The sequence below is a fragment of the Calypte anna genome, chromosome 13 (assembly GCF_003957555.1).
Source record: "Calypte anna isolate BGI_N300 chromosome 13, bCalAnn1_v1.p, whole genome shotgun sequence".
NCBI lineage: Eukaryota > Metazoa > Chordata > Aves > Apodiformes > Trochilidae > Calypte > Calypte anna.
This window is the reverse complement of record NC_044259.1, coordinates 7,927,328-7,953,704: the sequence shown is the minus strand read 5'-3', so window position 1 is coordinate 7,953,704 and position 26,377 is coordinate 7,927,328. Positions and strand designations below refer to the sequence as shown.

General features: G+C 50.0%; 1 protein-coding gene across 2 annotated transcripts in view; it reads right to left on the bottom strand.

Annotated features, from left to right (window-relative positions):
* Positions 1-2,085: 2,085 nt before the first annotated feature.
* STK10 (serine/threonine kinase 10) overlaps positions 2,086-26,377 on the bottom strand; it is a 44,633-nt gene continuing 20,341 nt past the window's right edge. The window contains exons 3-19 of one of the 2 annotated variants that reach the window (XM_030459080.1): positions 20,118-20,166; positions 18,936-19,085; positions 17,502-17,574; positions 15,902-16,096; positions 14,826-14,907; positions 13,649-13,783; positions 13,017-13,562; positions 9,980-10,110; positions 9,044-9,167; positions 7,655-7,834; positions 7,331-7,423; positions 7,039-7,168; positions 6,501-6,625; positions 5,836-6,024; positions 5,416-5,541; positions 5,043-5,156; positions 2,086-4,926 (exon numbers count right to left, since the gene is read on the bottom strand). In XM_030459080.1, coding sequence (XP_030314940.1) covers positions 4,786-4,926; positions 5,043-5,156; positions 5,416-5,541; positions 5,836-6,024; positions 6,501-6,625; positions 7,039-7,168; positions 7,331-7,423; positions 7,655-7,834; positions 9,044-9,167; positions 9,980-10,110; positions 13,017-13,562; positions 13,649-13,783; positions 14,826-14,907; positions 15,902-16,096; positions 17,502-17,574; positions 18,936-19,085; positions 20,118-20,166 — 2,583 coding nt within the window. In that variant the 3' untranslated portion in view covers positions 2,086-4,785. The remainder of the gene's footprint in view (positions 4,927-5,042; positions 5,157-5,415; positions 5,542-5,835; positions 6,025-6,500; positions 6,626-7,038; positions 7,169-7,330; positions 7,424-7,654; positions 7,835-9,043; positions 9,168-9,979; positions 10,111-13,016; positions 13,563-13,648; positions 13,784-14,825; positions 14,908-15,901; positions 16,097-17,501; positions 17,575-18,935; positions 19,086-20,117; positions 20,167-26,377) is intronic. The other variant, XM_030459081.1, reaches the window with a different exon arrangement.

Genomic DNA, 26,377 nt, shown 5'->3' with positions numbered 1-26,377 from the left:
TCCTGGCCCTCCTGTGCCGGCGGGGAACCTCTGAAGACAACGCTGGAGCGGGAGACAAAATAGTGAAGCACCGCTAAGAAGCAGAGAATGGGTGGAAGCTGTGCAGGAGCGAGTGACGAAGCCAGGAAAGAGAGTAAGCAAACATTTCAGTGCAAAGGGACATCTGCGCTTGTGCCGGCAGCGGCCGGAGCCCAAGGCTGGGGTTTGGCTGTGCGAGCCCTCTAGTGAACAAGAGACAGAAGAACAAACATCACCCTGCATCCCCTTCATGCCTGGGAACCTGGACCAGGGGAGCCCCGGGGTGTGCTTGTGAGGGCAGGTGGGGTGCGCGGGTGACCTGTCCCTGCCACAGAGTCCCATCCCACCTGGGAGATGAACAGCAAACACCATCATCGAACCAGAGCCACCAGCCTCTGGAGAGGCTTGGCTCAAGCTCTGGGTAGGTTAGCATTTGGAAAATTAAACTAGTGGCCAGTGAGAAACTAGTGGTCAGGAGAACAACAGCATTTGGTTTAGCAGGGTGCAGATAAATTTTGACAAAGTTCCTCCAGCAGTGCTAACCTTGGGCTGTCCTCTTGCAGCAAGGGGGAGAGCAGATGCAGCCCTAGAAAGAAAGTAGTTAGGCACAAGCCCCAGCTCTCTGACTGTCTCTGCCTACTCTGCTTCTTCTTCCCCCAGGGAGTTTCATGGCCCCCACCATAGCACAAATGCTGCAAAAGCCTTTGGGCAGCTCAGGGGAGCTCAGAACAGAGGAAGTAATGAGGAGTGCTGAGAATGCCAGAGCTGCAGTAGCACCAGTAATTCATGGCTGGCATCTCTGATTTTAAAAATTAAGAAAGATTTTAATTTTTGCTCTGTTTTCAGGATTGGATAAGGGCAGAATGGTAGATAACTTATTTCTGGAACGCAGAGTACTGTCCACATATATTTAAAATATAAATATCCTCGTAGCTGAAGCTGCCCCCAGGCATTGCCAAGACAGCAGATGAAGTTAAATACACCCAGGGGATCCTCTGCTACATTGAGTGAGGCCGTTTTTGACCAGTGTATCCCAGGAAACACTGCAGTCCTGGTACATTTTAATGATGGAGATGGCTAATTAAGTTTCCTCAGCTACTTTATTCCTTACTACCTCATGGACACTGGCACCCTCATGCTTTGCTTTTGTCTTTCTCTCACCATAGTGCTGCCAATTTTAAAACCCCACCAGCAACAACTTACAGTAACATCTCCCTCTCTCTTCAGCACCCTCATATCTGACCTCACTGCCTGAAATATTACCCAACCAGGTGGGCACTAGTATCAAGGTCCTTTCTGGCATGAAACCCAAGGTAGAAGTTGTCAGACTCTACAGCAGCCTTCTAAAAATGAAGGGGAAAGCACACCAGTTCCACCAACTCGTGTCAAAAGTGCCCTTGAACACCATGTGTTCTTACTTGATGTAGGACACCTGGATGAAAGAAATTACTAAACTTTCAGGTAAAAATCTCTGAAGACAAATCAAAAGCCTTGTGGATGGCTACAGAGGTGGTAAAAGTGGAGTAACCAGAGGTCTCCAAGTGCACTGACCGGGTAAGATGTGATCTGTAGCTTGGCCTCATAAAGGCATCCACAGGGTCCAAGCATTCTTCAGTCACTGCAGAGTGGAAGGAGACAACCCCAGGACCTCCTTGTCCCAAAAAAAGCATAGGAGCCGAGGCATTTATCTGAGATGCCTTAAAGCCAGGCATAAAAAAAGGAGGAAAAAGCCACGCGTGGGTGCTCTGCGCTCTTTTGCCTGCAGGCTGCAATACTCTCACTTCACCGAGCAGGGTCACCCGAACACCACAAAGCCATCGAAGGAACTGATGCTTTCCCAAGGTCCACCAAAGTTCCAGTTTCGTTGTGAAGATGTCGAAGCAGAGCACGCAGCAGAAGTGTTTCTGAAGCAACCAGCTCTATTTTAAAGAACTGGACGTTAAACCTTGCAAGGTTCACATTTCCTGACTCTAGAAGTTTACTGCAAGTCAGCAAACCCCAGACTCAAAGCAAAGCTGTCTGAGGCCACAGCTGGTGAGCAGGCAGAAATCAGACACATGCCCAGGTTTCTCAGTTTGTTACTTTATTAGAAGGATCTTTACATCATAGTGGTGGCCTCACCAAAGGCACTTTACAAAATATTAAAAAAACCCTTTTTATTCAAAGCCACATATATTAAAATGGCATCACATTGCCCCCTGAAAAAAAAAATTCTGGGTTTATTCATGGTTCCTTCTGAACAGGAAACAATAACGCATTCTCTTCTGAATGGGGGGAAAAAACAACCACCCTGTAAACACAACATTCAGAAGATATGCTCCCCTGCCCTCTTCTAAGAGAAGGACATGGTACCAGAGCCCTGAAACACCTGGATAGGGAACAGAGAACAGGGAAAGGAGCAGGAGACAAATCCGGAGGGTGGGCCCTCTGTTAGCAAAGGCAAAACTGTTGCTACCTCTGGGCTGAAAGTAAGAAAATGACAATTGATTTACCATGGGGGTATAACATCAGCCCTTTAAAAGCCCCCCAGATCATCTCCTTCCTCATGGCTGCACAATATCCAGAGAGAGCTGACACTCCCTGGGCTGGTGAAAAGGGCAGCAATGCCCTTCAGCTGGAGGAGGTGTGTTCTCAACATTCTGCTCCAGGACATCCTTCTGAAAGTCATGTGTAACACTTGGCACCGAGTACTGATTACTGTGACAACCATTTCATAGAAAATATCCAGCCTGACCCGCCTGGGACCAGGAATAAAACCGCTGGGCTTGCTATAGCAGATTTCTAATGCAATTATAAGGCTCAAACCAGAATACTGTCCTGATCCAGGAACAACTCTCTGCATTTATTAACTTTCCAGCAGCTCCCAACCTGGCCCTATTCTATCTGAAAGGCACAGCCAATGCTTTTGGAGATGGGACAGGCAGTTCTGCTAGGAAGACAGGCTCATTACTGAAAAGCTGCTGTGCAGTCTCCTTTCAAAGGGTCCCAGCCCTCAGATGTAAATCTAAGCTATGTTTATTAGCAGAGACATTAGTGGTGTGGAGCCAGAATAAACTTGGAATGGCCCAAATATAATTCTGCTAGTTTACATGAAACTCATAAATATGTAGGTGTTACAGACCCAGGGGCAGACTCCTTCAGCTAGGTACCTAAAAGTGTAGCACATCCCATACCACCTTTTCCTGAAGTGCCATTATGTCTGTAAATCAACATATGAGACTTTAAAATAGCAACATTTGTGGTTTGGGGGGGGGGGGGTGTTTGGGTTTTTTTGTTTTTTTTTTTTAAGCAGAAACTTCCTTTCCTTGCTAGGGAAGAAGGCCTGAAACAAACAGTATTTTCCACAGATCAACACAGACAAAAAATTAAGTGCTACCTTACAACTTTTGGTTGTGTAAAGGTGATGCCCAGTGAGGTCTCCATCCTCCCACCCAGGTCTGTGCTCCGAGTCCTTCTCAGCAGCTCAGCCAAGCAGTGCCTTGTGCAGCCCAGCCAGAATGCAGAGCCATGGAGCAGGAAGGACAGAGGGCTGGACCTGCCACTGCTCTGCAGCACAAATCCCAGATGAATGCCAGGAGAATCATCCAAGAAACATGGTAAGGAGATGAGACATCAGTGAGGAAAACAATGCTGAGAGTAACAAGCCACTGTGACCTGTCTTTGCATCTCCTCTTCCCTTGCATACCTTGTTTCAAGACTCCCTTATTCCTTTCAAATGATGCTTTGCAGCCCATAACCCTGACTGCAGAGCAGACTGCTGGCTGACCCATGTGGCCAATGCATATATTGAACTTAAAAAAAAATCTCAAGCACATGTGTGGATCACAAGAACTCTGACAATAACACCCTTCTGGTTCATAACATCCTTCTGGCTCTCACTTGTCCTGCAAAGGCACAAGACTGTGACTGATACCTCACTGTGTCACTGCAAGACTGAGTGCCATTACAGACCTCCCCCCTGCACATGCACATACATTTCTTTAAGAGACAAAAGCCTGCAGCCAGCTGAGCAGTTTAATTACACCACAGTCCAATCTCTCACAAGACAGTGTTACTTAGGTGCCAGAGGGAGTGTGGTGCCAGCAACCACAGCAAACAAAGCAGCAGAAGCATCTTTGGAAAGACACTCAGCTGGTCTCTTTTCTGCACAGTCTGTATGGGGAGGGAGAGGAAAGAAAAAAGACAGCCCCTTCTCTTCAAAGGATAAATCTAAATCACTGTCTCTCCTTGAAGTCAAAAATGGCCACAGTAAATAGAAATAAACCTAAGGCAAGTGTTTGGGGCCACAAGGCCAAGGTTAGCCTCGGACAATGCCAAAGCTGCTCTGCCCCAGAATAGTCCTTACAGAGGACCAGGAGGAGGAGCAGCCACAGAGGAAAGAGAGTTTGATAACCCTTGTGAGGAGGGCAGGGGCCATCACCTGTTCCTCCCGTTTGGAGCAGTTATTGCTTCAGTCTGAGCTGACCAGGCTCACCATGAAGGCAACACACCCAGCTAACAGTGCAAGTCTGATAACAGAAAGGGTCCTGCCTGGCTTCCCAGCCTGGAGCTGTGCTGAGCAGATCAGCTCCTGGAAAAGCCACCAAAACTTCCAGTCAGCATCCCCCACTGCAGGACAGAGGCCATGATTATCCCAGAGAGAGCAAGGGGATAGGAGTGTGCTGCTGTGACAAGAGGCTGCTGAGAGGGTTTTCAAGTCCAAGTTGCCCATCTACAGCCCAGGTGGACACAGCAAGTACCAGCTGGTGGCCTGCCAGCTGCTTGGTGTTACAAGCTCTCTGCAGAGCTGAATGGGACAAACTTGGCATGTTTGGTTGGGGATACTGGGGTCTGTCCATCTGCCTCCTCGTTCATCTTGAAGAACATCTCCTGCTCACGCTTCTTCTGGTTCAGCTCGTCCTCCAGGGCCTTAAGCAGAAGGGAACACACACAAGAGATGTATTAGAGATTGTACTGTGGCTATGGACACTGTGCCCTCCAACCAGCCAAGCAGGACATCCTGCTCATGTCAAGGAGGCATCTACCTTCTTTCTTGGCCTCAGCTTGTCCCTCCACTCCTTCATGTGTTGGTTGTGGTTCTCATCCAAAGATTTGAGCTTCTGGGTTTCATGCTCAATTAAAAGGTGACACTTTTCATTCTAAACACAGATCACAAAACAGAACACCCATTAAGAAGCTGGAATTTGAAATCCATGGTCAAACAAACCTTGCATTAGTCAGAGTCAGACCTCTGAGCTGCAGCACATGTAGACAGCCACAAGAACCCTTCAAGGCAAAGCAAAGGGACATCAGTTCTATTCACTGACTTCAGCCACTCCCAACATTCTCCCTGTGTGAGCAGCAGCAGCAGCACACAGTCAGCTCTCAGAGACCAAGTGCTGAGGGATGGATGGGTACCTGCAGCTGCTGGAGCTCATTCGTGTTGCTCTCACACTGTGCCTGCATGTCCTTCATCTGTGTCTCATGCTTCTGCTGCTGGTGCAGCCTCTCTGCTTTTTGCCTCTTCTCTTCCTGTTGAGCAAACTGCAAGAGACAAAAGCCAAAGCTCATGTAGGCAGCATTGCTCTGACCTCTGAAGCTGGCTAAAGAACTGGAGAGCTTGCACCGTTGGGTAGAAAAGACAGAAAAGTACCGAGGATGCTTTCCAATGCTAAACTCCACACCTGATGTCACAAAAGCAAAGATCTCTGACTCACTGCAGTGGGTAAGAAATCTGGGAACAGTTTCCTTTTCCTGTCTTCCCTTCTGCCAGCAGGCCAGTGAAGTATTTCACCCCCAAGCCAAGCCTCAACCCTGATGCCATTTGCAGGATCTGACCTGTTTTATCTTTTCCCGCTGTTCAGCTGCACTCCCACTGGAGTGAATGTGAAGGCTCTTCTTGTACATGGCCATGCGTGTCTTCCCTTCACTCCTCTGAATTTTGGGAAGCCGGGCTCTCTCCTGCTGCTGCCGAAGTTTCAGCTGCTCTACCATGCGCTGGTTGTATCGCTGCATTTGTTCCCTTTCCTGCAATGGCAGAGGGACAGCTCTCAGAGGAGAAGGGACACCTCAAGTCAACAAGAAAGTGCTGACGAAACCAAATAAAGCTGGAGAATGGATTTGGGAGTTTCAGAGAGGTGGCTGGTGACAGACAGCTCCAAAGGGATGAGAGGTGAGGGCAGCAATGGAACATACTGTGAAAGTAGAAGAGAAGGGGGCTGGATGGAAGCACAAACTGAGACACACTATTCTTCACTCACTGCTCTGAGAAGCCAGCATCCCACAGATTTCCAGAAAATTCCCCCAAATTCACAATTTTTGCACATTAAATACACACCACACAGAGTAGCAAGTAGGCTGGTTCCTTCTCACTAGTAATAACCAAGTCCCTTAACTCCTAACCAACCCTTACCCATTTACAGCCTGGAAGGGAAACATCCTTTCTGGGGCCACCCAAGCATCCTGCTGACCAGCACTGGTGCAGGAAGGTGCAAACTCCTCACCTTTTCATGCTTCCGTAGCAACTCATGCCTCTGGAGGAAATACTGATCCTTGAGCTGCTGCTTGATAAGCTGGTGTTTCTCCTGTTGCTGATGCTCTTCTAGATCCCAGATACATGCTTCCCGGTCTGAGGAAGGGAGAAAGTCAGAAGAAAATGCACCCTGATCCCCCAGCTTGGACATATAAAGGGTCCTAAGCACAAGCAATCCCTACATGCAGAAGCAGCGCAGCAGATGTGTGTGGGGGGTGATCAATCACCTCCTGTCTTCCAAGAGAAATTGGTTACAAACCATATTGGAGAATAATTTCTTGCAATTATGAAGCCTAATTGGTTCATATTTGTAAAGCACTTTGAAGACTGAAGCTCTAAGCATTATTATTGTTAAACATTTAGACAGGATCTGGCAAGGCTGTTTTTTTTAAATCCTATCCTGCCAGCTTGCAACTCTGTCACAGCATCTGTTATGTGGGAAGAGCCAGCATTGGATAAACTCATCATTACAGCATTTGCTTTCCTCCTTTCCAGCTTTTGCCACCCACCTCTCATGAGCTGCTGCTTTTTGTTCAGGCACTCGCGTTCCTTGTTGCAGATCTCTTTTTTGTGCTGGGCAGTTATATTCTTCATGGCTAGCTCCAGGTTTTCCTTCTGCTTGGCCAAAAACTCCTGTTCCTGGAAGAAAACAGCAGTACCACCATGAGCGCTCCTTCTGCTGCAACTTGTAAAGAATCTGGTGGTGTTTTAGAAACCTCCAGTCCCTCAAGAAATAAAGATGCTTCTGTCTACTACACACTTCCTAGTCTTGGAGTTGTAGCAATCTTCTCTCAGCCTTACCATGGTTTGTTTTTTCTGGGCGAAATCATCCATCTTCATCTTCATGTTCCCTTTGCGCTGTTGCCGGGGCAGCTTCTCAATCTCATTCTTGACCTTTGGGGAGAGAAATGAGATTTATCAGCAGGTAACTGTAGGCTGAAAAAACACCACCTAAGGTCACTAAAAAGCTGGACCTCAGGATACACAAAAATACAGCAAGAAAAGCAAGAGCTTCCTGCTAAAACACCAACAACTCCTTGTCTCTCAAGTTCTGCTATGTTGAAGCTTTCTTGGAAGAAGCAGCTGCAGGAAACCACATTTCTTCCACCCTATCCCCATTTTTACCTCCTTCTTCATCTGCTTCAGCTGCTCCAGGAATTTGACATGGTCTCGCTCCTGCTCCAGGCGAATGCGCTTGGCCTCCTCCCGCCGACGCAGGGAATGATCCTGCTCCATCTTCTCAATCTGCTGCTTCTGCTGCCGTTCAAGGTTTTCTAGTTCAGTGTCGTAGAACTTCTTCTTTGTCTGCACAGGAAGGGAACAGAGGTCAACATCAGCCTCCTTGCACAGCTTCACAGCTTCAAAGCCTTGAGCCACTTCAAAACTTGAGCTGTTCCTTAAACACAGAGGAGAGAATTTTCCCCACAAAGCACAGAGGGCAGAGCCAGCTCTAGCTTGAGCACAAAGCTCTTCTGAAGTTGTTCTAGTACTGATGCACTTCAAGCCTTTTTCCCCGCTTACATCTCAATCTACAACATCCCCACTGGGACCCATGGCCCTAGGCAAGTATTAGCAGGCAGGGAAGCTCAACCATGACAGCTCCTTCACTGCAGACAAGGATTTCCAGTTCTGTGGGCACTGCATTCCAACAGCGTCCTTGTGTCCACTGTCTCCCTCCCTCTGAGCTGCAGGGATGGAGCACCCAGGTGGCAGTGAGAGCAGGCTGCAAACTGCCTCAGGGAAAAGGTAAAGGAAGCAGGTTCAGGGCTTTCACGCACTGCATTGTATGGTGAATAAATCTCACAAACAAGATGTGACTTGCTGACATGAGAATTCACAGCTGGGGCATAGCAAGTCTGTAAGAATACAACAGTGCACATGAATAAGTGATGGCTCCCAGCCGGCCATGAGGGCAGGAGGTTACCAAGCACACATGCTAAATAAAGAGGTATCTAAAAGATGGCTCATGAAAGCTTTAAAGGGACTTAGTCAAAAAATCATTTTACTTCAACAGAAGTTGCCCATATACAGACTAAGTATGTAATCCCAGTATATCTTTATTCAATTTGCAGTCAAAACTTGCCAGATTTCCTGCTGTCATATGCTGGAGACATTGCTTTCTTGTTTAAAGTGGGGTTTTTTCTGTCAAATAGAACAGCACTATAAACTGTTTCTCACAGAATTTGTGAACAGACATACATGAAAAGATCACTAAAGAAGGAAAGTCCAGGACAACCCTTCACCTGCTACACCATGCCAGGCAATGGCAGTCAGTGCCTCCCAAGCTTCAGGCTGCAGGTGCTCAGCACCCACAAAAGCCCTTGTGCTTCACAACCACATCCCATGCTCCCAATCCCAAAGGGCTTCCTTGGTGGTCCTCATCTCTCTGGACACAATTCCCCAAGCCTGCAGCAGCCCAGAGAGCATTGCCCTGCACAGGGGTTTGTGGGGCATCTGCAGAGGAAAAGGGGAACCAGCCACGACCCAGGAGCTTCCCCTTCCCTGCCCTCTTACCATCATTTCTTGCTCAAAGCGCCTGAGCATCTGCTCCAGCTGCAGTTGGTGTTTGCTGTTCAGCTGGGCCTGGTTTCTGTGCTCCTCTTTCTGAAGGAGCCGCAGCTCCCGCAGTTCCTGGCGCCTGCAGAAGGTTAAAACACAGGCAGGGGGAGAGAGAAATACAGAGTCAGACAAGTTCAGAGGCAGGTGCCTGAGCAGAGATGGCAGAATCAACAACCACAGTGCTCCAGCAGGGAGTGAAAGCCCCACAGCCATCCCACAGCACCCTGCAGCTTGCTTTGAGTGGGCAGGAGGTAAATGCCACCTCTCTGATGCACTCTTGGGATCTGTGACATCCTGCACTGCAAGGAAGCAGAATGCTAATTATGGTAACCCTTGTACTCCTGAGAACAGGTCATGGAGACTTGAAAGCTATAAGATCTGCAAAGGAGTCATAAAGGTTTCAGCAGGGAGGATGGATCCATGAATATTAAGTGATGCTCAAGGAGTTTACCACTCCCTTGGCCTTTCTATTAATGAAGTCTGAGGAGATAGAAGAACAAAAGGAAAAGAAGCATCTTGAGAAGATCTCTGTGCTTATTTCCACTGAGCCAGCACACCTAGAGCCCTGGAGACACATATTCTGCCACCCCAGAGGACAAAGCCAACTGCAGCACAAACTTTCCTAGTCACCTCCTTCCTGCATTTTACCCTGGAGTTGCATTCCTGCATGCAGAGCTCAGCTTAGGTGGCCCAACAAGCCCTCTGCCAGCCAAGGAAAGGCTAAAGGAAGTGATGACCAATGTGGACAGCTATCCTGTCCAAGTGGGACCAAGACAGCAAATGAGAGGACTTTAGGCTGCTCCTGAATTTGGTTGCAGAGAAGAAATAACCACTAGTGACCCCCTGCCAGCTCAGCACCCTGCCCTCCCTCCATTCCAGTAACCCACTTGCCTGAGAAACCTCATCTCTTCATCCTTCTTCTCATCTTCACTGATGATCTTCGAGGTGGTGACACTCACCTCCACTCCATCCACCACGAACTTGCGGGTGCGTTTCAGTGTCTTCTTGTGCATCCGAGAATCCTGAGTTCAACAGGGGAGGAAAGGAGGTGGCCATGAAGCAAATCCCCAGCTTGTTGCACAGGGTGCTACAGCTGGAAGCCTCTAGAGCAATTTTGGTGCCATTGCTAATGAAGAATGTAAGCAAGGAAAGCACATTGGCAAAAGTTATCAGCAGATTTGGAGCTGCCATTCGAGCCAGGCAGCCTTGTACCACACCACAGAACTGTGGTTTCAGCCCTGCAGTAGCCTGACCTGGAGGAGAAGCAACCCATCACCTGGAGATCCTTCCTTGTGTCCAAGTGAAGCCTGATAGGACATGCTAGGACCACTGTCATTCAACCAGCTCAGAGAAATTTGTGCAAAAAGGTTTGGATAACACCAGATTAGGTCACAAAGGCTCCTGCTGCTCCAAACTGAACTAAAACAGTTGGCTAAGTCTCATGAATTTTCTAAATGAGAAATTGCCAGCATCCAGCTGCCTGTGCCAGCCCCAGGGCTTACTGACACCCTGACTCACTGTCTGAGCCCAGTGACCCAGGTGGGTTAGGGGTAGGGTTAGGCTCCTCAGGCCATCCCCAGGCTCTTCTCACTGTTGAACAAGCAGATCCCTGCCTTAGTCATGGATCTAAAACCAGAATGATTAATTTTCTCTTGGTCTTTTGTATTATCCCTCAGTAGAAGGCCAGCTTCCTCTCCTGAACACGGGTAAAAGTATTTTCCAACTTTCCAGTAATGTAAATTGTTCTCCAGGGAAGAGTGAGAAACTGTGGTCATATGGGATGCTGATTTTGAGTCCACAGACTGTGAATACTCTTCACAGGGCACGTTACAGTGTGTCCCCTCCAGGCTCCAAGGGTTTCAGCCAAGGCTGTGAATTCCCTATACCCATGCAGGTCAAACTTTAGAAATTCAAGCTAGATACTCAAAAGAAGTTCCCTCCAGAAGCAGCTGTACCTAAGAAAATTTTCTTTATATTTTTCAAATCCCTACTCACCCTCTGCCTATTTGTCACTGTTTTCTTTGCCAGCTGTAGCCTCCCAAATTCACCTGTAGATTTCTTATCCTTTATCTTCCTAAGTGAAAGAGAGACCCAGATACTTTTTGCTAAAGCTGTTTTTTGGTGGGGCTTTTTTGGACTAAACTATGAACAACTGAAAAAAAGAGTTTGGTAATAAAAGAGTCACCTAAACTTTGCAATTTATCCTCTGATAAAAAGCACTTAATACTGAACATTTACAAGCAGAAATGGTTTAATTCTTTGCTGCCCTTGCTCTTGCTGCACCTTGTGAAGCAAATCAAACAGCACCAGGAGCAAGGGAGTTGAAGCCCATGGAGCTAAGGCTTGTCAGGGAGCCTGGGTGCAGGAGGAGCAGCACATTCTGGTACCTCCCCATGCACTCAGCTCAGTGAGCAAAGCAGAGGCTTCAGCAGAGCCTTTCCCAGGGCCCTCCAGCAGCAGCACCCCTGGAGTTGAATGCATTGCTCAGAAAGATGACATTGAGCTGGTTCTGACCACTCTCCCTCAGTCTCTCTGGGACTTCCTGCAAACCCTCAAAACCTCCTTTTGCCTTACAACTGTGGAGAGTAATGGCATGTGGAGCATCTTCTTAATCTTTGGCTGTCCGCAAGGAGAGAAGATGTCATGGCAATGGCTGTGAGGAGGGATACATTACTAAGGCAAGGGCATCCCACTGCCCTTATCAGGGATCCAGATTGATTGTGGGCTCCTGCAGGGGATGCTGGCTCTTATGCTTACAGCAGGAGACAGGAGGGGAAGAAAGTTTTGGCAAGTATGGGTTTTGGGCATGTTTCTGTGCTGGGAAGCTATCATTCATGCAGCCAATTGAAGAAAGATGTTGTGCAACACATCACTCTGCCCCCTCAAGTCACACACTTTTCCTCTTCTGAAGTTCAGCAAATATCATTCCAATTATTTTCCCTCTTCTTCTAAGCCACACTCACCTGGCTCACAAGCATTCCCAACCTGCAGAAGGCTTTAGCAAAAGCCAAGAAGCCTGGGAGGTCTTTGTGCAAGCCACTGCTGACACAAACCAGGCCAGACACATGGCAGGTTGGGAAACCTGAGAAAGTCACCAGTCCAAGTAAACTTTCCTGGAATACCTAGTCCCAGGAGAAAGCTCAGCAGAGTTGTAGGCAATGGATAAAGTTTAGGAAATCACTTTTTGGGTTTCATAGTTGTGTGACTGTATATGACTGTACATGTCAGGTGTATGCCATGGTTACTTCATACTCCTCAGAGACCCAAAATAGCTACAGAACATCAGCCTTCCATCAGATTCCAGGGACCTGGAACAGCACAGGAAATGTGTGACTGCAGCTTTTCCTTTACTTGGGGACAGGCTGCATGCCCTGGCATAGCTTTATTCAGCAGTGCTGTGCTGCCCTGACCCCTGTGAGACAGGGGTCCCATAGTCAGGGAAAACAAAACATCGAAGACTTTGCCTAGAAACAGGTTTCCTCCCTCCTTGCTGGCCCTGTGTTTATCTGCAGAGTTCTAAGATGACATTCATACTGCAAGCACCACAGTTATATGTGGTGCTCTCTAGCTATCTCCTCAAACAGGCACCTGGATGATCTTTAGCATCGTGCTAAAAGCAAGATTGCCAGACCCTCTGTTTTCATTCAGCCTCTGTCATCTTCTACTTTACCTGCTCCTCATCTTCAGGCAGAGGGCAGGTAAGGGGCAACTCACTTTCTCCTCCTGTATTCAACCCCATGCAGAGTACAGCATGTTGCTTGCTAAGGAGGGAGTTTAAGGAGCTACAGCCAAGGTGTGCATGTGCACAGCCTCCCAAGGAAAGGATATGAATTTCAGGGACTTGGCTAGTAAGAGAAAAAACCCACAACACTTTTTAACAGGGGTTTGCCATCCTTCCTTCTCCACACCATCCACCCACCACTTTTACCTTCAGGGAGATGGAGCCACTCTCTCTGTTGAGGGACAGGTCAGCAGACAGAGAGATGGTGAGGTCCATGCTTTCAGAGGCTGAAGTACTCCCAGAATCCGAATCCCCTTTGGACTTGCTGCTGGGGAATGGAGCCAGGGTATCCAAGCTCCCATTGGTAAGCTTCTCCTCAGTGAAGTTCTCCAGGTGGCTGCTGTCTGGCTGCTCCCCAATACTCTTCTGCTCCTTGCTGCCTGGCCCAGGCTGCTTGTCCCCCTCCTCCACTGAGTTACTCTGCTGTGCAGACTGTGAGATGATGTCTGGCTTGCCCTGGGTGCCTGAGGTGGCAGAGCTGGCAAGTGTTTTTGTGGAGTGGTTGCTCTCCAGTTTGTCACTATCACTGCTCATGCCTTCATATGAGACTTTATTGTTCTGTCCATCTGCGATCTCCTTGCCAGTTCCCACAGGTCCATTCACTGCCTTAGGCAGGGAAGAGTCTGGAGGTTTCTCCCCATCAAAACTCAGCTGACTTGCTTCAGAGGAGTCCCGCTTGTGCTTACCAGGGAGCTGAAAAGACAACAAAGTGAAGGTGTTGGGTTTTGTGACCACAATCCCACTGACAAACTTCACAGCACAGGGCTGGGAGCACTCACAGAGGCAGACTCTGAGGAGTCGTCTTCTTCTCCTTCATCCCGACTCTCCTCAATCTCTTCCATCACCTCAGCCTTGGCCTCAGCCACCAGCTCACGCAGGGCTCTGTTGCTGGTCACCTTACTGACAAAGGGATGCTGAAAAGCCAAGAACAATGCACACACGTGTGGTGACCAAAAAATGGACCTTGTGAGCTCTCAGCTGAGACAGTGTATGAGGAGAGTGATGGCAAGGACCACTTCTTGCTTTAGAACAACTGCAAAGACCTAAGGAGCTGGATCTTGCCAACGTGACCAAGCTTAACATCCCCCCGGCCGCCACTCCAATGAATTTACAGATGTGTGCTTCATGTATAAGGGGCAACAAGAGAGAGCAAGATGAAGAGTTAAAGCACCAGATCTGCACACAGATACTCAGATCTTGACTCTCTGCAAAGCTGCTCCATGCCAACACCCCCCAGACAAGAACATCATTTGCATTTAAACCAGGGGCTCTCACTGCAGAGATGTCCCCCCCTCACAGCAGGTTGGCTGAGCTCTGGGGTGCAGGCCCCAGCCCTCAGAGTGCCACCAGGAGTGGAGCAAGAGCCAATCTGTAGGATCCCATGGGGCAAACAGCATGGGGGAAGCTTCACTTGAAATCAGGCTCAAATCACTCAGTGCACTCAGAGGTGTTTGTGCTGAGCTTCAGCAAAAGGCCAGGGAGTCTCTGGGGTTTGCAGAGCATGCTGCAGGGGGAAGCATGCAGCCAGTGAGGAAGTGGGCTGGGGGAAAAGCATCTTCCAGAGTTTTGCTATTATTTTTAAGGGGGACAGGAGGAAAGGAAAGCAGTCAAATTTAAGTCTCAGACAACCAGGTGCAACCGGGCTGTCATGAAGGGATTTTTAGGCTATGGGAGGCATTTCTATTCCAGTTGGTTTCCATAGGAACTCTGAAGTTTGCTCCAAAGGCAGAGAAACTGCTGTTGCTTTTGGGGCCATTTTACTGGCTGCAAAGTCCTATGAACTTTCTAAACAAGACAAAAATAATCAGAAACCTGTCTAAGGCCCATCACCTCTTTTTCTACCCTCCTTAAGGAGAACCAAGCTGTACAGATGTGTGTTGTTTGGACACTTTCAGACCCAGGTAGAGACACCAGCCCCAGCACAGGGCCCCAGCCCAGCCCCAGCTCCATCCCTACCTCCAGCAGCTGAGCAGCACTGGGCCGCGTCTCCGGGTTCTTGTCCAGTGCTGTCTTCAGGAAGTCTCTGAACTCCAGGGACCTTTAAACACAGTTGTTGGCAAGAAGTTCAAAAAGGGAAAGGCCTTGAACACCACAGGGTTCTACTCCATCCCTCTGCAAGCTGTGTCCCAGTTTGCAACTGGCCATGATCAAACCAGTTCACTCCCAGCACAGGACACCTGGGGCTCAGTTATTCTGATTATTTGTATGAGAATCAGCAACGTGGCCACATAAGGGACTATATTTTGCCTTACCTGTGATGGCAACAGATGACAGGACACCAGCCACTGTGCCTCAAGGTTCAGGCAGGGAGTTAAGAGAGAACATCAGTAGTTATGCTCCAGAGGCAGCCCATGGGTGGAGCTGCTTGCATACAAAAATGCTCCTGAACCCATCCCAACAGCTGCAGTGTGAAAGGATGGCTGTGAAGGACCAGGAACCCCATAGGAGGGCACCCTCAGCCTGCAAAGCACAGCTCTGAGATACAGAGCATGTCCCTGATCCAGTTCTGGCTCCAGGGGAAGTGCTCCCACCCTGTTGCTGGGTTTATCAGCAGGGTCCTGCCTGCTGCCTGAACAGTGGTAACAATCCCTGTGACTCCAGTAATTTGCTGCTGGCTACCACGCAGCAGGCATTATAATTATTAAAATAAATAAATAAGTAAACATACTGGATTTTTTTTAAATGCAGGATACTTTTTTTTTCTAGACTTCAGGAATGAAATTCTGGAGCTCTCAGCCATCTCCAGGTTTAGTGGGAAAACCTGCCTTTCCTACAAAACTGGGGTGTATTTAAAACAGTCAAGGGATCATCCTCACTTCAGCAAGGCTGTGGGTGGGCACCAGCTCCCCCTGTGCTGCCTGCACACTGTCAGCTGAGCAGCTCTGTGCTCACAGCTGGGCTTAGAATCCTACACTGGGTTCTCAAATTAAACACTGCTGCTGTGAAAGACTTTTTTTTTTCTTTCTCCCTCTCAAAAGACTGCAGAAGTTGGGAGATGCACACTTCAGGTTTTGCTGCCCAAACCCCCTCACCATTTCGAAGGGCAGCTGAGCGTGGGGGGGTCGGACTTGGCGATTTTCAGCAGGACTCTCATGGGGTTGAGCTCGTGATGAGGTGGCTCAATTTGGGCCATTTCTATCAGTGTGATTCCCAGGGACCAGATGTCTGCCTTGTAGTCATATGGAGTGTCCTTCATGGTCTCACACATCACCACCTCCGGGGCCATCCTGCAAGAGGCAGAGCAAGGAGCAGGGATGGTGAGGGATGGCACTACTGCCACACACAAGTCTTGCAGCAGAAATTAAATGCTTGCAATAATCCACAGCATTGCACAACAAGCAGTTTTCCCTCCCAGCTCTGGGTTGCAGAAGAAGTAGCATCTTTTCTAAGGGGTCTAATCCCCTCCCTCTTCTGCAGACCAGCTGAGACAGCCCAGGCAGCCCATGGAAACCCCCAGGCCATTGACATCTGGCACAGATGTTGCTTCAGACAATAAATTAATCCTCACCGATTCCATTCCTTCAGCAAGTCGGGTGATTTAGTGACTGCATTTCTGGAGAGAGGAGTTGTTCCCATGTGCTTGGAGCTGCTTCAAAGCCCACTCCACCTCCTGGGGAGGGGGAGCTGTGAGCACACACACGCGAGCTCACATGTGCCCCTCAATCCTCCAAGCCCAGGGCATGGTGACACTGAGCAATGCTCCCAGACTGCCCAGGCTGCTCATAGCTCCTTTGAGGCCAGGGACACCCTTGCACAGAAGCAAAGAATCATTTGGGTTGGAAAAGACCTCTGGGATCATCAAGTCCAACCCTTGATCCACTACCGCCGTGGTTCCCAGACCATGGCACTGAGTGCCACATCCAGTCTCTTCTTAAAAACCTCCAGGGATGGAGAATCCACCACCTCCCTGGGCAGCCCATTCCAATGCCTGATCACCCTCTCTGTAAACAATTTTTTCCTAATATCCAACCTAAACCTCCCCTGGCAGAGCTTAAGCCCATGCCCTCTTGTTTTACTGAGAGCTGCCTGGGAGCAGAGCCCGAACCCCCCCCTGGCTCCAACCTCCTTTCAGGAGTTGTAGAGAGTGATGAGGTCTCCTTTGAGCCTCCTCTTCTCCAGACTGAACACCCCCAGCTCCCTCAGCCCTTCCTCACAGGACTTGTGCTGGATCCCTTCACAGCCTCTTTGCTCTTCTCTGGACCCACTCCAGCACCTCAATCTCCTTCCTGACCTGAGTGGCCCAGAACTGGACACAGGACTCAAGCTGTGGCCTCACCAGGGCTGAGTACAGGGGCAGAATCCCTTCCCTGGACCTGCTGGCCACACTGTTCCTGATGCAGGCCAGGATGCCATTGGCCTTCTTGGCCACCTGGGCACACTGCTGGCTCATGTTCAGCTTCCTGTCAACCCAAACTCCCAGGTCCCTCTCTGCCTGGCTGCTCTCAGCCACTCTGTGCCATGTGTGGACACTGGCCCAGACTTCTTGGTAAAATCCTCCCAGCTGATGCTTGGTGAGGAACCATGGGCCAACACATGCCAAAGGACATCAGCTCCCCATTTCTGAGCAAGCCTGATGTCAGAAGGGTGAAGATCCTCATTAACAGGGGATTCCTTGGCAAGCAGGGCACTCACCAGTACGGGGTCCCAATGAAGGAGTCTCTCTTCTGCAAGGTTTTCATGTTTTTGGCAGACACTCCAAAGTCAGCTGCAAAGAGCAGTAACATTAGATGCTGTAGGGAAACCGAGAGACCATTCTGGGTTTAAAAGCAAACACACGTTTAAGGCAGTAACATGATACATCAGTGCTGTTTACTCTACACCAAGCATCAGAAATTAAATTTGCTTTCAGGTCCAAACCCCCCAGAGACCTTCCCCTCTCATGTAGTATAGGAAAGGGGCATAACATGTAACCTCAACCCTACACATCTAGAGGCAAGTCAGGATATTTTCCACAAACAAACAAATAAACCAGCTCCATGGCAGATCACTTTCAGGAGTGCTGCTTTGTAGCACGAAATTCCATTTTACAACAGAAAAAAATTGGAATTACTTCTACATTGTTTCTCTTCTCTTCCTCCACATGCACAGTAACCACTGCATGATTCATTCCCCTGATCCTGTCCTTTCTGTAGAGAGCAGCTGAAGGCAACCCAACCCTTATCAAACTGGTCAGACTTGCAGAGGGCACCAAGCCCACATCAAGATGGCCTTGATGACCTCTGGGGGAACTGTCACCCATCTGCACCCCCAGGCTCAGGGTGTTCCTGACTGCAGGTCATCCTTGGACCATCCAGCAGCCCATTCATTTCTTATGTCAGAGCAGAGCCCATGGCCACAGGCAAGTTCCCATCTTCACAGGTTAGCCCAGCTCCATCATCCCAAGACACAACTCAAGAATGCCTCAGAGCTGCCAACACCCATCCATAGGGTTCAAAAAGAGATTTGCACCATTCTGACCATACCCTACAGACAAAGTCCTCATCAAAGTCCTCATCCTCCAGCATGCAGGTGGATGCTAATTTAACTCCAGCCATAGCAAGCTGGCAAAGCAACCCCTTTGGCAAAACCTGTCCTGTCACCACCAGACCTGTTCTGGAGATAAGATGAATTCTTCCAGCTCCCAGCTCTGCCAACTGGCACCCTGCACAGGATGCTCAGCAGGCCAAAATACATAAAAATCAAGTTCAAAGAGGGAATAACTAAATTCACAAAAGGGAATTCCATCAAAGGCCTGAGCTCAGCTGCAGCTCCAGGAGTCCCAGTGCCCAGCTGGGGCCAAGCACAGCACACAGCCCAATGGTGGATTTGGCCTCCCATGAAACAACATAAAATCTCTCCCCATCTTCTGTCTGAGCTCATCAGCCAGCAGACAAGCAGCTCATGTCCCACAGGCAGGGCAGAAAGCAGAGAGCATCCATCAACAACCCCCATACCAGGGCATAGCTGCAGCCCAGCTCCCAGCACTCCCCAGCTGTGGTTCACAAGGTGTGAAATGGTCCCAAGCAGCAGCATCACCCACAGCCACTCCCCCAGGGAGAACCCACCACGCTCTTGTACCAGACTCACCAAGCTTGATGTCCCCATCCTGGGTGAGGAGCACATTGCCTGCCTTCAGGTCACGGTGGATGATCTTTTTGCTGTGGAGGTAGTGGAGAGCTTCCAACATCTGGCGGCAAATCACTTGAATTTGGGGTTCAGTCAGGCCCCGGTCCAGCTCTGCAGGGAGGGAGAGAACAGGTAAAGAGGACAGAGATGTGAGTGATGCTCCACCTGCACTGCAGAAAGTCACAGGATACCCAGCGGACCATTTAAAAATCCCTGTCCATGTGTCAAAGCAGTGGGAGATCAATGCAAATCAGATCGTTAAGGTAATTTATTCCTCAGCCTGTGCAATACCAGGCAGCTTGGAGCTGCTACTTTATAGCTCCCTCCTGGGGATGCAGGAGCAGGCTGAGCAGACTAGCCGAGGAATGAGGGGAATGAAGAAGGGGAGCAAGGCACACTATGACAAGGGTGTGAGCTCTGTGTATGTTCCCTGTGAATTTGGGAAACCATTCCAGGCAAGAGGACATAAAAAAACCCTGCATTTACTTCATGGAGTGGATGTCATCCCCCTGGGCTCTGTACAGCCCTGGTGCTGAGGGGCGGTGGCACCAGCCAGGGTGTTTTTGGGTAACACCCACATGGTCTCAGTCCCAGCGGCTCTGTGTGGAAGGGAGGAGTTACAAACAGGAAGATTCCTGAAATTTCTGTGAACTGCAGTTTATTCACATATTCATGCTTCACCAAATGACTGATCCCATAAGGAAAAGTCAGAAAGGAGATCCTGGGAGATTCATCACAACAGACACCCAGATTAAACATCTCAGCCCACTGTCTTTCCTGGGAAGCTGTGGGAACAGATCCCAAGCACCCGGTGCTTCTGGCAGATAAATATTTAAAGCCATTTTTCCCCTCCAGCCAGACTCTCCCTTCTCCCCATGCCTTGTGATATGCTGATGCTAGAAGCATTTAAATCACAAAAGGACATCAAAGTAGCTCAAGAAATGCTGTGGGGATTCCACACCTTCTGCTCCAGGTATGAAAATAAGCAAACTCATGGGAGAGACACAGGAGCTGGAGAGACCAGGGCACCCACATCTGCCATCTGTCCAAAGGCTGTCCCTGAAAGTGTGCCAGGAGGCTGAAAACACCTTGTGGCATCACCTCAACCACAGAGATGAGCCCAGCACCACACACTGCACTCACCTAGCATGGTGGCATCCACTGCCCCACCTGGGCAGAACTCGATCATGATCTAGGAAAACAAAGAGAGAGGAATTAAGGTCAGGTCAGTGTCTCATCAAGCAAATCTGACCAAGAAGGGAAGAGGATGCAAAGCACTGGGGTTTGCTTCCCCCCATGGCAAAGCTGCCTCTTTGCCCCATGTGAGGATGCAGAAGCTTCAGCACCTCCCAGGACACATCCTTTAGGTATTCCCAGCATGATCCATCACAGCAGCTCCCTGGGAGCCTCACTGTGACACCCCCAGCACTCATGCCTGGCCCCACACCCTGTACCTGGACTCCCACCCTGAGCAGCCAGCTCCAACTCTGGCTTCCTCTCTGTTTACATCTTTTCCCATTGCATTTTGGAGCAAGGGCTGCTCCAGAGAGCTGTCTTGCCAACATGATGAGATAGCTGTCATAGCTGGGAGCTGACGTGGCTGGGAGAAATCAGGCAGGATTTTCTTTTCTTTGGCAAATGAGAGGTGGGGAGCGCTGTTGGGCCTTTAATTTTTTTTTCCCCTGCACTGCTCAGTAGTTTATTGCTCTCTTGATTCTGAGCAACTTGAGGGGAAAATATGTCAAAAAGAGGCTGGCTGCATTCACCAGATGGATGTTATTTCCTCCTAGGGAAGTGCACAGAGCCCTGCCAGTCCATGCCCCACTCACCCACCTGGTTCCTCTGCTCCCCACCCCAAACAATGTGGGCAGCACCCACTGGGTGGGCCCTTCATCAGCCTCTTGGGGACATGAATTGTCTTCCCCCTCACCTCTGCACAGATTCAGCCAGAGCTGTTCCCAGAGGGCTCAGTTCCAGCCCCAGCTCCTCACTCCCCTTTGGGGCAGATGAGGCTGCTCAGATAAACAGATTATACAGGCTCAAGCAGCCAGGGGTTATGATGGATAAGAGATGCTTCACCTCCCCAACAAGCTCTTCTTCTCCTTGTGAAGGCAACACAGGGCAACATACCAGAGAGGTGAAATGCCAGAGTTTATACTGAGGACAACAACTGAGGCAGTGTTTACCAGCACGGCTCTCTAAGCCCTTCAAGTGGAGGTCACGTTATGAAACACTGCTCTGAGCACTGGACCAGGAGCTGTGGGGAGAAGGTTAAAGTGCCCTTTTTCCCCTGGCTTAATCATGCAGCTCCAGGAGAGTCACATCTCACCCTTTTGCCCTGCATTTCCTATACGAGAATAAGGAAAAAGCTCTTATGGACTTGGACAGAGGTAGAAGAAACAACTGTTTTACCTGGGGAGTGGAACCAGGAGCACAATGGACCCTAATCTAGGTCTGAGAGAATGCATTACATCCCACAAAGTTCCATTTGGGCTTGCAGTCTAACAATGAGAAAATTAGGGAAAACCATCCATCTGAATCAGCATGGCTGTGTATGTTTATGCAGGCACAGCATGCTGCAAGCCAGGCACTGGGAATATGGGAAATATGAAAAAATTAAAAATACACATTTTCAACAAGGGCAGAAATGCCAAAGATTAATTAAAGGTGTGGCCAAACAACCTGAATACCCAAAACCCTAATGGGCTCATTTCAGCCCAAAGCAACTGGTAATCCTATAGCTCACTCACCACACACATTTCCTTCAGGAGCAGGGCCAGCCTGAAAAACATCTCACCAGTGCAGCAGGTAGAGAGGCAGCCCTGGTGGCAGCAGCACACAGAGGCCTCCATGTGCAAGCTGAGGGATGCGGGAAGCTGGCAGAGAGCAGAGGCTGGGCAGGCTCTGTCCCCAGACTTGCAGAGAGAAGGTAGAACTGGGTGGTCACTGACTCCCTGGGGTGGGCAGCCTGCACTCTGGCCATGATGAGGAATGAGTTGGGAGAGCCTTAGAAAAGAACTGCTGACAAGAGCCTGTGTCTCTGTGCAGCCAGAGAACTGGTGACTGACCCAGGGGCTGCAAAAAGTTCAACTCTTTGCTTAGGACTGTTTCCATGTGCTCTGACACAGGGGCTGTCCCAGCTACAGCTGGGGCAGCAACAACTCTAGTGACAGTGACAGACTCAGCATTTGTCTCTCAATGTCACACTCAGCTAGAACCCCCCTGTGACTCACAAGCCCTTCGGTCCCAGCATAGGGCTCACTCCAGAGGCACAGCAGCACCACAAAGCAGAGGTTTCATCCCCCTCTTTTGGTCCCCCAAAAGCCTCCTGCTGTCTTGTGAACCAGAGATACGAGTTGAACGGGGGTTTCTGCCCCGATGCTGACATTCTGAGAGCCGGAGGGAGCTCTCACACTCCCCCTCCCCCTCCCTGGGGTCTGGGCCAGGGGACTCTGAGCCCGGGCTCTGCTTGCAGGGTCTGCAACGAGCAGCCTGGAATGGGGCCGAAGCAAACATCCTGTTTATAACCATTTCCTCCGCACAAGAAAGCCAGGGACTTCCTCGCCGCAGGCTGCCCATCACCTCCGCTGGGCCGGGACACAGCAGCAGCAACCCGAGCTCTGCCTCCTGCTGCCACCTCAAAACTGTTAAAACTCCCAGGGATTACGCATTATCAGAGGTTTAGTTCTCTCCGGGTAACAAATCCATAGGTAGCTGCAACTCGCAGGCACACAGAAAATTCGCTGCTAGCTCCCAGCAGTGTTCTGGCTGAGGCTCTGAGGCTCGGCTGCTTCCCCGCATCCCAGGGAATCAGCTCCCGTACCACAGCCTGGAAACCAGCCCTGAGCTGGGCTCCTTCACAACTCAACAAGGACACAAGAGCTGCATGCACACATGGGCAGCTGGTTTAGGGTCTCACTACCTCTCAAACCTCTGTACCACAATTAGAGAGCTGTTTTGGGGGGGGGGGGGGGAGTTTGTTTGTTTGTGTTTTTAAGAGCCCTTTTCTCTCATACCTTTAATGAAACAGCACGAAGATGTCTGCATGCAGAAGCCACATCATTTTTCTGTTTCAAGAATCTTTTGCACAAGCAAAATGAAATTTAAATCTGAAAGCTAAGGTCCATTCAAGTTAAAGAGCATTCTTGGTGACCTTGATTTGTCCTGTGGCTCATCCTAATCTCGCCTTCAGGCACAGCAGGACCTAGAAACATTTTACAGACCAAGTGGAAATGGGGTACACAGAAGGGGCTGGGGCCCTTTTCTGTGCCTGGGAAGAAAGGAAGCAGGGTCCAGTGAACCTGGGGTTGCCCAGGAGAATAAATATACATACATATGTATGAAACAGCTACTGGTTAAGTCAAGTGCTCTTAAAGACACAGGTCTTCAAGTTGTGCCAGACCTGGGGGCACCATGTGTTATGAAAAAGCATCATATGTCTTTGTGGCTCAAGAGAGCAGATTGGTCACTGCACGAGGAAAATCCCTCCAGCACCTTACATCAGGCAAGGGCCAGCCCAGAAAACAAACAGAGTGGATTAGAGCCCAGTGCAGTTTCTGGGTCTGACAAACCAGAAGCAGCACTACCTGCCCAGGTACCAAAGTCCTGCTCTCTCCTCCCACCCTGGGCAGGACTGGTCCTGCCTCCTGGGTGTGTTTAAGCTCCTTGGACTTTCTACAGCACTAAGGAATAAAAAAAGCTTATCTTGAAAAGTATTTCTACCAAACACTGCCCAGTCACCAAGGGTGGAACAGCTGATGTCCCTGAACTGAGGTTCACAATTGAAGCCCAATTAAGAGGGGGGGGACACACCCTCAGCCCAGCTATTACTCATCCAACTGGCACGGCAGAGGGCAGAGGCCCACGAACTTCTCCCTCTGCAGCAATGCTGGAGAAATGCCTCTTACAGTCAGAAACAGAGAGGGGTGGGTGGGAAAAAAAGCCATCATCTGGGAAAGCTGGGACAGCTCATCTTGGCAGTGGTTGCCCTGGGAATCCAGGCTTTCTGTTGAGCTCTGGGACACCACCAGATGCCCTTAGGATGGAAGAGCCCCTGGCTAGCAGCCCAGTCACTCCCAAGTCACTGGAGGTAGCAGACATCTTCAGAATTTTCCTGTGACAGTGATGCTTTTGCAGTTGCACACTGAAGAGCTCAACTGCTTTAGGGTCATCGTGGTTCTCCAGAGCACCCAGGCCATTACTACCTGGGTGCATGCTATGATAAGCAGCATAATCACCCAGACACCTCCCTTCCCTGAGCTTCAGCAGGCACGGGAGGTTGTCCACCTCCCCAGGAACCATCTGTCCCCAGCATCCATCTGTCGCCAGGATTTACCCTGCCTGACCCAGAAACTGCTTCAAAACTGAAGTACTTCAGCAATTTCCTCTCCTAATCTGCAGCAGAGGGTTTAGTTTTGTTTGTTTAAGCAGCTGCCCACCACTGGGGAAAAGAGAACCCACAGCATCCTGCTGCTGCAGCAGCCTCCATCACCCACACGTGGCCTCTGCCACATTTGACATCCTCAACACCCAGAGGGGAAAGCACCCTCCAGCACAGCCCCCAGCTCTCCTGCCTTGTGTTTGCACAAAGGAACTGGGGAGATAAGAAAAGTAAATTGTGGTAAAGTAAACTGTGCCTCATTTATAGACTGAGCTGGTGAAGGGCAATGCTTTCCAGGTTGCCTCCTCTCCAGCCATCTCTCCTGTTCCACCTCTCCTCTCTCCAGGATGCTGAGTTGGCACAAAGCTCCCAGCAGGATGCTCTCATTAGCAGTGGTTGCTCTCTATGATCAAGTAGGGCATGGAGAAGGAACAGAGTGTGCCATGGGCAACCTCAGCCACTCTCACCATCAGAGGTTTTGGTCCTTACACACTTTGCAGGGAGAACACAACAAGAGGAAGGTGGCAGATCCCCAGGCACAGACCCAGTAGGGAGGGGGAAGAGGAAGGAGCTGGAGGCAGAAGTGCCTGTGTGGGTACAGCAGTGTGGAGAGCTGGGCTTTCCCAGCATTGCCCACCCACTTATAAGAAAAGCAGAAGAAATGCATCCAGCAAACAGCTACCACTCCTATGACTCAGGGGTAACGTGGCAGGATGGGGGGCAGAAATCCTTCACATTCAGCAAAAAAGCCACAAAGGGACAGGAAAAAGAGTAAGATAAAATAAATATTAAAAAAGGAGGAACCTGAGAATTGTGGGCCTTGGGCTAACTTGGGCTCTCCTGGTGCTGCAGAGAGAGATGAGCTGCTTGACATGAAGGGTGGGTGGAGAGGATGGTGCAGAACAGTTAAGAGGGACCCACACCTACAAACCCCCAACACCTCCCTGGGTGCTGTGCTGGCATCTCCCCTGCTGTCACCCTGCCTGCTGGGCCCATCTGCTGAGTAAGCAGTGCTGCAAGCTGAACCCCACCTAGGTGATGGGCACCACTTCTGAAGCCATCTCACGTGGGAGGCACCAGAGCCAGAGACCCCTACTTGTGCTGGGGTATGGGAGGGAAAGGAGAAATGTGGTGATTTCCACAAAGCTGCCTTTTAGAAGTCACAGCAAGAGAATAGGTCCTGCCCTTCTGTGAGGGGATTGCCCAAAGGGGGAAGTTGGGATCCTCCTCCCACCACAGCAAAACTGGTGGCTGGGAGGGGAGAAGACAGACAGGGTAGCTCTCAGAGGCAGCATCATCCCAGTGAAAACCCCATGATCTGTACCACTGCCTGGATTTCAACAGACACATTGAGTAACAGCCACAGAGCCCAGACCCTCTCCTTGTTGCTGTCCCTACAGCAGGGCATGGCAGGGGACAAGCAGCAGGTTGGGTCCTTTCCTCAAAGCCCCAAAAGTCAGTGCATCCCTCCTGTCCTTGGAAAGGGAGCTGCAGCCTTCCTCCCCCTCCTCTACCCTGCCGAGCAGCACATGAGACCTTGCACCCCCCTTGGCAGTGCAAGAGGAGCCCACCTGGGAACAGTGCCCCTCTGTCTGCTCCTCTAACCCACCCAAAACATTTCCTGGGTTGGGCTGGGGACAGAGTCTCCCTTCAGCTCATGGAGCCCAGGGCAGGACTGGGGTTGCAAGAGGCTTCTCACAGAGCTCACATCAGCACAGGATGACTCCGTGACACTGCAGGAAATGGTCTAGACCTCTGCCTGTGACAGGGGATGGAGGACTCACGGCAAGGCAGGTCTCTCCTCCCACAGCATTTGGATCACTCACCATGGGTGAGGTGATCTTCTTCCCAAGCCCTGCAGGAGCAGTGGGAAGCAGAGAGCCCAGACTGCCTCTAGGGCTTTTGGTCCTGACTCAGAGGCAGAAGAGACTGAGAAAGCCCAGGAAAGCATCTTTCTGCAGTCCTCAGTCCTGATTCTGGAAGAGCAGAAAGTTTCCTGCCCCACTGCCAGTGATGGTCATTC